This window comes from Pogoniulus pusillus, chromosome 22, assembly GCF_015220805.1.
Source record: "Pogoniulus pusillus isolate bPogPus1 chromosome 22, bPogPus1.pri, whole genome shotgun sequence".
In the NCBI taxonomy this organism is placed as follows: Eukaryota; Metazoa; Chordata; class Aves; order Piciformes; family Lybiidae; genus Pogoniulus; species Pogoniulus pusillus.
In genome coordinates, this window is record NC_087285.1 from 21,848,776 (window position 1) to 21,861,628 (window position 12,853).

General features: G+C 49.8%; 1 protein-coding gene across 1 annotated transcript; it reads left to right on the forward strand.

The window, feature by feature from the left end:
* Positions 1 to 1,383: 1,383 nt before the first annotated feature.
* SMIM32 (small integral membrane protein 32) lies at positions 1,384 to 3,665 on the forward strand. Its single transcript, XM_064162168.1, has one exon. It carries the CDS (start codon positions 2,744 to 2,746, stop codon positions 3,128 to 3,130), a length of 387 nt encoding a protein of 128 aa, XP_064018238.1. The 5' UTR covers positions 1,384 to 2,743; the 3' UTR covers positions 3,131 to 3,665.
* The last annotated feature ends 9,188 nt before the right edge of the window (positions 3,666 to 12,853 follow it).

Consider the following 12,853-nt stretch of genomic DNA (forward strand, 5'->3'; position numbering starts at 1 on the left):
AGCCTGCCCTCTTCCAGGTTAAAGAGCCTCAGGTTTCTCAGCCCAAAGAGCCACCTTGGCAAAGCTCACCCTTCCTCATCCCTGTCCAGTTTGGCTTCAAGCCATCAAGCAGGGCTTCCAAAAATACCTTTGGGAGAAGGGACAAAAGGCTCCCACAAGCACAGCACACACATGCATCCTTTGTGGTAGCTCACCTGCTCCTGCAGAGCTGGGAAAGGTTTGCAGAGGAGCTGCTTATAACCAACTTTTAACCCAAGGATGTGAAGCTCTCCCTGTGATTTATAGCATTCAGCCCCCAGATGCCTTCCTGCCTTTCCTACAGGCTAATCAAAGCAAGAAAGCAAAAACAAGAAAGCAAAAACAAGGATGCAGAATTTGGTTAAACTCAAAACCAGTTCAGGGAGTGATGAGCTGAAGAGGGGATGGTCCTGGGAAGACATCCATCCCTCCAGACACCCATGCTGTGCTGCTGCTCCCAGACTCTCTGGTTTCAAGGAGACAGGGGAGGTAAAACAGTTGCAAACTGTATTAGCTTTTTTTTATGGCTCTGTTGACTTTTCCAACCCCCGTGCTGGCTGCCTGCCTCGGTGGCCTGTTCTTTGAACCCACACAGAGTAAATAGGTGCAGGTCCTGGGGCTCTGCGGGCAGGAGGCCTGGCCCCAGGAGAAGCATTAAGTAGAGGCAGGGAAAGCCCTCCCAGCCATCCTGGAGAGATGTCTCTGGGAGAATCAGCTTGACCTGGAAAGTGGGGTAAAAATAGCTTTTAAAAGAGAGAGAAAGAAGTGAAACTCAGGAAGGCCTTAGAGGCAGCTGTCCCTGTGAATTTGGAAGGTCCCCCAGACTTGGAGGTAAACGGGCAAGTAGTGACTTCCTGAGGACAGCTGCAGAAGGAAGCCATCAGGGATGTCACAGCTGGAAACCCCTGTGGATGTGGTGCTGTGGGACACGGTTTGGTGGTGACCTGGCAGTGCCGGGTTCACAGATGGAGCTGATGATCTTAAAGGTCTTTTTGACCCTAAACGATCCTACGATTCTAACCTTCCCTTGCCCCAGCAGGGCTGCTGGAGGCGAAGGGGTTTAAGTGGAGCGCGGCAGATGAGGAGCATCCCGCCCAGCGCCTCAGAGGGGGCTGCCACGCAGCAGGGACTTGATTCGCAATGAATGAAACCTCTATGGCCAGAGGATTTCTCCTCTCCTCGTTCCCGCTCTCCCAGCAGAAACATTTACCATGCTAAGCGAAACGTTTAGCCACTGGGGACCGTGGGCTGCAGTATCTCAGCGTAAGCAGCTTTAGCACTCGCTTGGATCAGCACCTCGGGGCCGGGGGAAGTGTCTCACCCCTTCCCCTGCCCAGTTACCCACTGCTCCTCACTTCCTCGCCCATCTAACCCCCAGCGCTGCCCCTCGCCCCTTCGCCAAGTTGCAGAGCAGGAGAAGAAAAGCAGCGGCGGAGCTCATCTGACGCATGGGAGAGAGGGCTGGGAGAGAGGGCTGGCGAGCAGCCAGCAGCTAATAGCAGCATAAAAGAGGTTTGATGAGAAAAATAAATTAACATGCTAATTGTCAGGCTGGAAAGGGTGCTGGGGAGCAGACAGAGCGAAAAGAAAAGGAGGAAGACATTTCTAATTACACTTGATTTTAACAATAAAGGGCTTGAGGAGGAAAGAAAGGGTTTGATGTAATTTGCTTCTTTTTGTCCCATTCTCTGCTACCCTCCCCAGCTCAGAACCTCTAGCCGGAGGCTCAGGCACTCACGGGGATTTATCAGCCGATCTCTTCCCATTGAGCATCGTGTCCCTGGCAGACGCACCGCGGGCTGCGGAGCTGGTCGGCAGCAGCGCGCAGTTCTCCGCTTCCCACGGTACCCAGTGACGCTGCGCTGGAGCTGCTGTCGGAGGGGAGGAAAGTCATGTTTGAGAGAATCCTGCACAGTCCCACCTCACGGCTCAGCTGAGCCCGGGGCAGAGGGGAGGTGTCCAAAGATCTGAGCACTCTCCCACTCCTAGGGAGGCTTTTCTTTTGTTCGGTGTTTCTTCTTTAACCACCAAAGGGACTTGGCCAATTCTGATTGATCTTTTTAATTTCCTTTTATCCCCTCCGAGCAATCCAAAGGAGTGCCTGGGAACGCGAGCAGAAAGCTCAGCCTCTTAACACTAGCTTCGGAGGCTGCTGCTAACTAGGATTAAGAAAGTCAACTGATGCTTCAGAGCCTCAGGATTTCAACAGCACGGAGCCTGCCGAGGAAGAGCCCCGCATCGACAAACCCAGTTGGATCTGGAAGCAGCAGCCGCCTCTCCCCGCGGATGCCATTTAACCCTGGATTTGTGTGCATCCTGCTCCCGAAAGCCGGCTGGAAGCCCATCGTGCCTTCCCTTCAGGGCCAGTGAGCTCTGCCAGCCAGAGCCCTCTCTCCTCTCCCCCAGCTCCGGAGCCGGGGCAGGCAGAACCTTTATCCATGCGGGTGGAACAGGGCTCCCAGCCGACTCCCGGAGCTCCCAGCCCGTGCCGGCTGAGCAGCAGATGATCCAGAGCATCGCCCCAAAGGAGGTGTGCTGGGGGAAGCAGGGCCAGGAGATAAGGTACCCGTTTCATTTTTGCTTACTCTTTATGGATGAACGTTGTGAATAGCAGCCGAGAAGAGAGCAAAGAAAGTCAGTGAGCCGCGGGAGGGAATTCATTTGCTCGTAGACAACATGCGGCTGGTTTCCAGCCTCTTACAAGCAGAAACATTACTTCTTTCCCATGCCAGACACTGACTGCATTTCGCTCCTGCTTGGCTTGCCCCGTGGAGGATATTTAAGCAAGACCATGTACAGTGAACTGCTAAATTCAACCAGTGCCACTGAAGCTCACCTGATCATTCAGACCAACACGCCCTACCTGAGCGGCACTCCGAGACCCGTGAGCTCCTCTGCTTTTTACATGTCCACGGCCAGGGTGCTAAAAGAAGGGGAGATAAATAAGCCAGACCTGGTGACTTACATCATCATGTTTTTCTTTCTGCTCCTGACCGTGACACTCATTGTGCTCTTCATCAACTGCCAGCTGAAGAACTCTTTTTTCGCCACTCTCCCCTACGACAGATCGCTCCGAGAGGCCAGGAGCCCGTGGAGGACACAAGCGGTCTGACCCTGGAGGGAAACTATGGCCAGCAGCAGCCGGCACCAGAAACCTCCTGTGCAATAAAGTGTCGCTGCTGTGGGTCACTGAGCGGATGGGACCCTCTTTAGGCTGCGTGGCAGGAAGAGACTGCTGGAAAGAATCTGCTGTGTGCAAAGGGGAATGGCTGTAAAGAAAAAGCTCTGCTCTGAAGCAAAGGGAGGATGGATTGGCAAACTCACGCAGCTCGGCAAAAACCCTGCCCCGTGGTTGCACATGAAGCTCTCCATGTATGCAAATGTCATCATCCACCTATTCAGTGTCCATACAAGGGTATTTGCATTAACAACAGGCTCTGATTTGGGCAGCTGGTGGAGCCTGGTGCCCACGTTTAGGAAACCAGAACATCAAATGTGAAGAAAAACCCCAGGGTGTTAACCTCGCAGCTCCACGCTGAGGGGATGAGTTTACTTTCCAGACCCATTTCTCTCAACTGCTGCTGGAACTGCGTGGTTATGCAGTGGGAGTCCTGCCAGGCAAGAGGAGAAAAGGAAGGGGGAGGAGGGGGGGGGGGGGGGGGGGAACATAATAATGCTTCTTTAGCCTTTTCATTGTCATTCTAAGGGTGGCTTTGCTGTTTTACTGCATGGTCGAGCAGGTTTCGAGTTACCAGAGCTGTGAAATACTAAATACTGTTGGAATTTGTTTTCAACTTTCTTAAGCTACAAAGGAAAATTTATTTGCCACAGCATGAAACCAAAATAATCAGGATGGGGAGAAGGAAGGAGAGAAAATAAATCTCATTAGCAGCATGCAAACTAACAAAAGGGGAGAGCACAGTGCTCCGAGCTCAGGACACAAAGGAGGGAACTTCAGAAAGGCAGAAATCACAGATCTAGAGGAAGAGTTGCTTTCAGGCACAGTGTTCTCACTCTTTGCTCCTTCTGTACACCTGGCACAACCAGAAGCATGCTCACCGCTCTGGCAACAGCTTGGTTCACCAGCAAAGCCATCACTTGAGATTATTATCTGTCCAGTTTTGCTCTCAAAGCTTCTGCTTAGCCTTGCTAGCTGCCCTGCTGCTGTGCAGATGCTGCTTTCTAACAAACTCACAGGCCAGTTCCAGTGCTCAAACCCATGAGCAGTATGCTCTGGGAAACCTGATCCAGGGTGAGGATGCTCCTGCTGACTGCAGAGGGGGTTGGACTGCATGACCTTTGGAGGTGTCTTCCAACCCAGACCCTTCTGTGCTTCCCACAGACAGTGGGCAAAGGGCTTTTTTTTTTTTCCCCCCCTGTCATTTTGACCCTAACAGCTCAACACAGAACTGAACTGCAGCTACCCAGAGAGTCCTAAACCCTCTTTTTGCTCCCACTTTTGCTGTCAGCAGACAGGGGATGGTAGATGTGTCAGACGCTGTGGCCATGAACCCATCCTTACTGAGCAGAGCTGCTGTGTGTATGAATGTACAGACCTCATTTAACCCAAATGAGAAGACCTTGCAGTGCAATCACACACACAAAATGTGTCTAGAGAGGAGCCTGTTTGCAAGCTGGGGGCTTCATTTCATTTTTTAATACCCCATCTCCATGCCATTGTCTCATTATGTTTTATTATGCTCAAGTTAAACTACAACAGGCTTAAACATTCTCTTCCCTAAGAGGTGGCCAATTTTTTATCTCCTCTGGACCAAATTTCAAATGGTGTAATTCCAGCTAATTACTTTCATGTAGAGGGAATAAATTCCAGTGTGTTTATCTCAGCCCTTTTGGAATAAACCAAGTTTTATCAAATCAGACATTTCTTACTCCTTTTTGAAGTCACAACAGCTTCTTTCCAGCTCTCAGTCACAATGAGTTCGGGCTAACAACTTCTGCTGATCAAAGCCACGTTGCCTTGCACCCTGCTGTACTTGAAATGCTCAAGAACACGCCCAGAATAATCCTCTCTTCCTCCACAGCCTGAGAGTAGGGAGCAATGCCCCTGAAGAACCTCTCAAGCTCAGAGCACTGCCTGGGTGACCAGCAAAGCTTTCATGCATGCCCTGAGTTGCTCTCACCCAAAGCCAGAATCACTTCTGTTGAAGAAATGATTCTTTTCTCTTACTGACATTTTAACTGATGTATGAACCACAGCTACAGAGACCACCTGATAGGTTCTCTTTCATCAGGCTCAGAATTTAAGCTGACCACAAAATCCACTTCTCAAGCACAGGCAGGCAGAGAGGGACTGACGAGCACTGATTCCCTTGGCACTGCTTCATTTCGGTGCATCACACGCAGAGAGCTCCAAACCTACCCATGAGTCCAGCCTCTCCCCTCCTGCCAGCCACACTCCTGCCTCTTGCTGTGCCTTCAGGGCCAACCCCAGTCTCACAGTGCCTTTTAAAACAGCCTCCCACCTCTCACATCAGCTTCCTGCCCAAGGGCTGCTCTTCAAGGCAGGCTGGAGAGCAATACACTGTAAGATGAGCAATGAGGGGAAGCACCAGAGACGTGGGTCACCGTGAGGTGAGAAGCAGCGTGGCTCAGCTCAGAGCTTTTCATTGTGTTCTTTGCTTTCAAACGATGAGTAGCTCCTGTAAGGCTCTGGAGAGCATCTGTGTGCTTCAGATCCACAGCTCAGGGCTCTGCTCAAGCAGGATCTGAGTGCTAAATAAGGCATTCCCCCTCCTGCATTTCCCCTGCCTTCACAGAAAGAGCAGACAAATCATGGAATGGTTTAGGTTGGAAGGGACCCCAAAGCTCAGCCAGTTCCAACCCCCTGCCATAGGCAGGGACACCTCCCACCAGAACAGGTTGCTCAAGGCCTCATCCAACCTGGCCTTGAACACCTCTAGGAAGGTTGTGGAGCACAGAATCACACAATATGATCAAAGATCACACTGGGTGATTCTGTGCTCCACAACCTCTCTGAGCAACCTGTGCCAGTGTCTCACCACCCTCACTGTCAAGAACCCTTTCCTAACATCCAGGTCCAATCTCCCCTCTGCCAGTTCAAACCCATTCCTCCTCCTCCTGTCACCACAAGACCTTGTCAATAGTCCCTCTCCAGCCTTTCTGCAGCCCCCTTCAGATACTGGAAGGCCACTCCAAGGTCTCCTCCAAGCCTTTTCTTCTCCAGGCTGCACAGCCCCAACTCTCTCAGCCTGTCCTCAGAGCAGAGCTGCTGCAGCCCTCTGAGCATCTTGGTGGCCTCCTCTGCACTGGCTCCAACAGTTCCATGTCCTTGTGCTGGGGGCTCCAGAACTGCACACATGACTCCAAGTGAGGTCTCAAGAGAGCTGAGCAAAGGGGCAGAACCCCCTCCCTTGCACAGGGTTGTGTCTGGGCTGCACTCTCACTGCAGGCTCCTGTGGAGCTTTTCATCAGCCCAGGCCCCCAGGTCCTGTTCCTCAGGGCTGCTCTCAGCCATTCCCCACCCAGCCTGGAGTTATGCTTGGGATTGTGCCCACACAGGTGCAGGACCTTACACTTAGCCTTGTTCGATGTCATGAGGTTGGCCTGGGCACACAACTACAGCCTGTCCAGGTCCCTCTGGAGGGATCTCTGCCCTCTAGCAAGTCAACTGTGCCACAGAGGTTGGTGCTATCTGCAGATTTTGTCACTGACAAAGATGTTCGTTCAACAGCACTGGGCCCAGCACTGACCCCGATGAAGACTCCTACAGCCCATGCCACACAGCCAGCACAGCCAGCACCTGGAAAGGACTCATCTGTAGGACTCACAAGCTTGTCAAACTACACAGCAAGGGAAAAGGCAAAGACTAAATCCCCTCCCCATTAAATATTTCATGTCTGTTTGGGCTGCCTCAGGCTGGCAAATACCCTGGCACTGCACAGCAAGGCAGAGAGCAAAGCTGTGATGCAGGAGGATGGCCTGCAAGGCAGTGTGAAATCACAAGAGCCCCAGCAATTTGTAACTGCACTTCCTCTAATGAGGTTTTTTTCCAGGAGCATCTTCAAAAGAAATGAAAAGCCCTTATCCCAGGACACCACTTCAAAACAGGAATTGCCAAGATGAAAGCAAGCTGCTTCACAGCTCTGCTTCCAGCAAGGAAAGGAAGAGAAACTGGGGACTTACACAGAGCCCTTAGCAAGTGCTAACAAGAGTGAGGGCTTCCCTTACACTCATCCTGAGTCTTTTCTGTCCTTCAAATCTAAGAGTGATTTTCAGGGAGGCTGAAGAGACTAAATAGGTCCCAGTCTCAGTGAGTGACAAGCAGCAGCCCCAGATCCTATGCAGGCCTGATCCCAGCTGAATGTTAGGGAAGAGGCTTTGTTCTGCTATGGCAAGGCACAGTGTGCCTTCTGAACACTGCTCTCACCATGGTCCTCCTTCTCCTTAACCTCTCAAGAGCTTTACCTACCTGGGATTTGGAACACTTTAAACACTGGCAGACGCCGGACTGAGTTGAAAGCAGATCCAGCTGGGCTGTGTCCACAGCAGTCTGATAGAGGAGATTGCTTCTTTCAAGCCTTAACTCACAGGACTGCAGGCAGGTAGAGACTACAGGCATAAGCACAGAAGTCAGGTTTAAGCCATTCATCCCTATAGAAAGTCTTCCCAGACAGGAGCCCCCCAACACACCACCCTGTCTTTGCAAGCCTCTTACCTCTCTCCCTGATTTTTGCCCACCCAGCAGTGCCCACAGTGGCACTGGTGAATCACTTCTGTGGGCACAACCACTGCCAGGGCTGACAAACTGTGTTTACCTCTGATTTCTCACAGGAAAGGTGAATTCCTTCTATAAAGGTCTTTCAGACAAGACAGATCTTAGGAAAACAAGTCTCCATTTGGCTTCTGCAGAAGAGAGGCTGCAAAGAGCCTCTTTTGTCTATTTTGCCTTGTCTCTCAAATCCCTCCAGTCCAGCTCTAGAGCTGATGCCACCCACATGTCTCAAAGCTCTTGGGCTCTCTGACAGGAGTTTCTGTACCTGAGAGACCTCAAGAAGCAGGGTTCTGCAAGAGCAGCTGGATTGCACAGCACTAATGAGCTAGCCCTGGCCATAGCCATGCTGTTTGCAACAGGAGATGCTCAGCTTGCAGAAGAGAATGGGCCAGAACAAAACCTAACTGGCATAGAATACAGAAGCTGCTCATTTTGGAAGACTTTTGTTGCTGCTAAACGTCTTAAGAGAATAAAGGAGGAGTTCTGCAAGGAGGATGAACACCAAACAGCTGCAGACAACCAAACAGCTTCCACTGCCCAGGACTGCAACATTCAAAGCTTTCACCTCGCCTTTCCAAGGTAGTGAGGGTTTGTACTTGGGGAGGGGGCAGTTGATAACTAAGTGAGCTTCTTTCTGAACACTAACTTGGTTTTTCATTTCTTTTACAGGGTTCAAGACTGGAAAACACCACCCTGAGATTTCCCATTGATCTGCTGAGGTGTACAAACCCCACCTCTCGTTTTGCCTTTGCTATAGGACGGCTAAGGCAAGGGCAGACTGTGGGCGTCTGAAGCATTTCCACAGCACTCCCAGCATTTCTGCAGCCACCTCCCTGCCCTGGAGCAGCCAAACCCCTGCTAGCTCAGAGCACCCCTCTGAGGACAGCTCTGTCCCATGACAAAACAAGCCCACGCCTCGAGCAAGAGGCTGCTGGGCTCTGGTGGCATCTGGCCGCACAGCTGCCCAGGACCACCCCTCTGGCTGTGATGTCTTCCTGCCTTTGTTCCGCTTCTCTTCCCTCCGGTGCAGCACCAATAAGCACCATCCCAACAACCCAGACAGCAAAGCAACTGAACGCAGAGATGCCTGACCTGGCACAGACCTGCTTTGCAGCTCCAGCTGCTCTGCCTTGTTAGGAGTTTCTCCGGCCAGACACTCAAGGGGAAGCTGTGGCTAGCACAGCAAAAGCTACCTGCAAGGTAGAGCAGTTCCCATTCCTGCCAAGCAGGCCACCTCCCCCAGCAGGGCTGGAAAGCTGGGCACAGGCTCATCCTCTCTTGGCTAGGGGACAACGCCCATGGGAGAGGTGAAGGAACACATTTCAAAACGATGCAACTCAGAGCACTTGCAAAGTTGTGGAGAAGCAGCAAGACACTGGGGCCTCAAGCCTGCTGTGCTTTCAGTGCCTTTGGTGATCACACTCACAGAACACCACGGGTTGGAAAGGAGCCCCAGAGATCATCCAGTCCAACCCCCCTGCCACAACAGGATTGGCTTTGGAAGGCTCCAGAGGAGACTCCACCACCTCTGGGGTAGCCTGCTCTTGGGGCTCTGTGTTCTAGCTTCTGCCCATTAGTCCTTGTTTCTTTGTGGTGTCAGAGCAGGAATGGTCCTTGGCTACAGCAGCACAAGGAGCACCCAGGCCAAAGGCAGGCAGATCTCTCTTGGCACAGGCTGCAGGACACCCAACATTTAATTGCTTTATATGCCAGTTAGATATTTGCTTTTCACACAGCAGTGAAGAGGAGCAGCCTGTGACTGATGAACTACAGAACGCAAGTTGGAGTGGGGCTGGAAGAGGTAGGGTTTGCCCAAAGCTTTTCTTCAGAGACACAGACCATAAAGGAACAACTGCCAAGTTTACACTGGTGAGCTACTCACAGCTACTCAACTATCAGCTCTTATAATCCCCCTAATTCCCCAAGGAGAAAACCTAGGGAAGATGAACAAAACCTCTTCCTTCTGTAAAACATTTTAAAGCTTTTAATAACCACGAGCTGTGGCAACACTTAATTTGAGATATTACTCACTTGCAAATTAGACTGTATCATCTAGGTAATGGCAGCATCACAAACCTCCTGGGAGCTTCACACACCACTCTTTACTTTGGAAGCAAACCCATCATATTTCAAGAGACAAATATATATATATATAATAAAAACACTACCCGAGGGATGGGTTCCTCCTTAGCACAGTGCAGATGCACAGAGGAAAACACAACCTTCCCCAGCTGACAGAACCTTACCAGTGGCACTGCAAATACCTGAATGTTTGAGAACCTGGAGATACTTCAAACCCATCTGGATGTGCTCCTGTGTGACCTGCTCTAGGTGATCCTGATCTGGCAGGGAGGCTGGTCTGGATGAGCTCTGGAGGTCACTTCCAGCCCCTGACATTCTGTGATATTGAATGCCAAAGTAGGAAAAGCAGACAAGACCAAGCAGTGTCACCACTCTTCAGTCTGATGAATACAAAACCATTTCTCCTTTCTGTAGTTCTTATAAGGACGTTCCTGTGGGACTGAGGTTCAGCGTTTGTGTTCTCAGCCTGCCAAACCCAGAGTTCATTTATGCATACTGTCAATTACTGTTTTGACCTCTATTTCTGTAGTATCTTGGTGAAGAAATTTTCTTCCCCATACTCTTAAAATTGAAGTCTAACAGTCAGCAGAAGGCAGCTCCCTAAACGTCCCCTAGTCTTCGTTTTATTGGAGCAGCACTTGAGTTTCAAGGGCTACTCAACAGCCTTCATTTCCATGACAAGACCACGGTCGGCACTTCCAAGCTCTACACCTTCATACACTGCTGACGGCTGTTCAAAACCATCCCAGTAAAAGAAAAGCCCAATCACCCCCAATAAAACCATGGGAGTGCTGCTCAAGTCACGGAGATGCAGAGGGGTTTTGTGCTACTAAATCCTTTTATAGATACCGACAAATTAGCAAAGCTTTGTCTGGCTGCATTCTACAAGAAAGACGAACTCTTAAAAGTGCAGCAATTTCGCCTCTGCTTCCAGGAGCACTGCAGCCTTTGCAGCCCTCGAGAGACACAGAAAAGCCTTTTTTTAATATTGCATTCTTCAACTGCAGCAATTCAGCCTCTGCTCTCAGGAGCACTGCAGCTTTTGCACCCCTCCAATGACACAGAAACGCATTTTTAACAAAGCATTTGTATGAAGAACATGCACATAGGAAGGCAGCAGCAGCCAGAGCTGCAAGAACTCCTAAACCACCCCTTGTAAACAAAATATTTGAGTTAGAGACAAAGGAAATGAGAAAAACCCGCGGGGTTTGGGTTTGTTTTGTTTATTGAAATATGAGCAGCAGTACGCAAAAAAAAAATAGTATCTTTAAAAACATAACATAGCAAAACCTAACCAAGTTCAAAAATTAACCAAAATAAGAAGGTGTTCAGAGTTAAATGGAACAAAACCAAAACCAAACCTCATTGCTACAGAAGTGTGTTTCCTACAGTGTAAACAGAAGCATAAGGGTTATGCCCGCGACAAAGACAGAAGCAGGTCTATGGAGCAGCACAAGGAAGCAACTGTGTCATCATCTGAGGGCTTGGTCTATTGAGCTCAGCTCAGAAGGGGTTACCTGCCTCAACTACACACACACAAAGTTAAGTCACCTTTCCCCTCTGAAGCAAAACATTCAGAAAGTGTTTTGGTTTGGGGTTTTGTGTTCTTTACCTTTAGGGAAGACACTGCTAGCAACACTTTGGGTAACTAAATTATCTTGAAATAAATAAAGAGGATTTCAAACCAGGGAGAGCAGCCTGACACATTTCCATGTTCTCTAGGCTTACACTGTAAGAGAAACTGTGCAAGAGTTGACAACTTACATACTGCAACACTGCTGGGGAAAGAAAACAATTACAGCTTCAAGCTAAACCCAGAGGAATTCCAATATGTGAAGCAATTCTACACCAAATCACAACAGGTGAGCTGATTCATCACTTCTTTGACTTGATGGGTTTGTCTCTCACAGCTCAGTCACTAGAAGTTTCATTTTGGTCACAGAGATGCTACCACCCAGCGTCATCTCTTGGGGTCCAACTACTTCATCCCTAATGCAATTAAGCAAACATAATGCTCAGGGCAAGGCACTGGACTGACTGACTGCCGGCAAGGCTGAAGCCCTCCAAGGAGGAACTTCTAAGCTGTGATCTCATCTCTGACTACAAAAGCAAACCCAGAAAGAACTTCAGCACATGCCTGTTCTAGGTTCTTTGCTGTTAATCAGTCCTGGGGTTGGTGCAAACCAGGCAGATGCCTCCAAATGAAGAAACCACACTAAAAAAACAAGAAGTTTACACTGAAAAGTCACAGCCAGCCTCAGCTGGGCTACACTGGAAAAGCTCCACCTTCCATCTACCACACTACTGTCTCATTCAATTCCTCCATCTAGATCAAGTGTCTCATACACACATCAGCTGCCACAGAAATGGCACTCTGCTATGACCACACTTAAAATATCTCCAAGGTCAAACAGTTCTCCATCCATACACCAGCATCTGACTTACACATCAGCAGCACAGATGAACTACGCATAATGAGGAGCACCGTGAACCAGCAGCAGGCAAAATTTGCTAACTAGAAAGCTCTCCAAAAGGCATACTGAAAAAAAACCCAAACCACAGGAACAGCACAGTAGATCAACCAACAAATCTTACTGGGTCTGCTCCTGCAAGCCTGCCCTGGCAGAACCAGCAGCCAACAAGGAGATCCCCAGCACTGTTTTTATGAGAGGTCAGGACCATGGACACAAGCAGAAGAGTGCCAAAGTATTTTAGTATTTAATGACAGCATCAGAATGGAGTTAACTGGGGAATATCATTGCAGAAATCATGGTTCAGTGCATGGGCAGCCAACCTAACCACAATGCTAGCACTAAGCACCAGCCGTGGCTCACTCACTTCAGCACCCACTCTTGAGTCATTGAGCTGCCGACATCTAAACGCACAGGAGAAGCAGGCAGGTGGAAAATGCTTTGGATAAAGCCTTGTACCTACAACTGAGCTCTTCTCTTAATCCAGTGTGCCACGGCAATTATGAAAAAGGCTAGGCAAGAAAAGAAA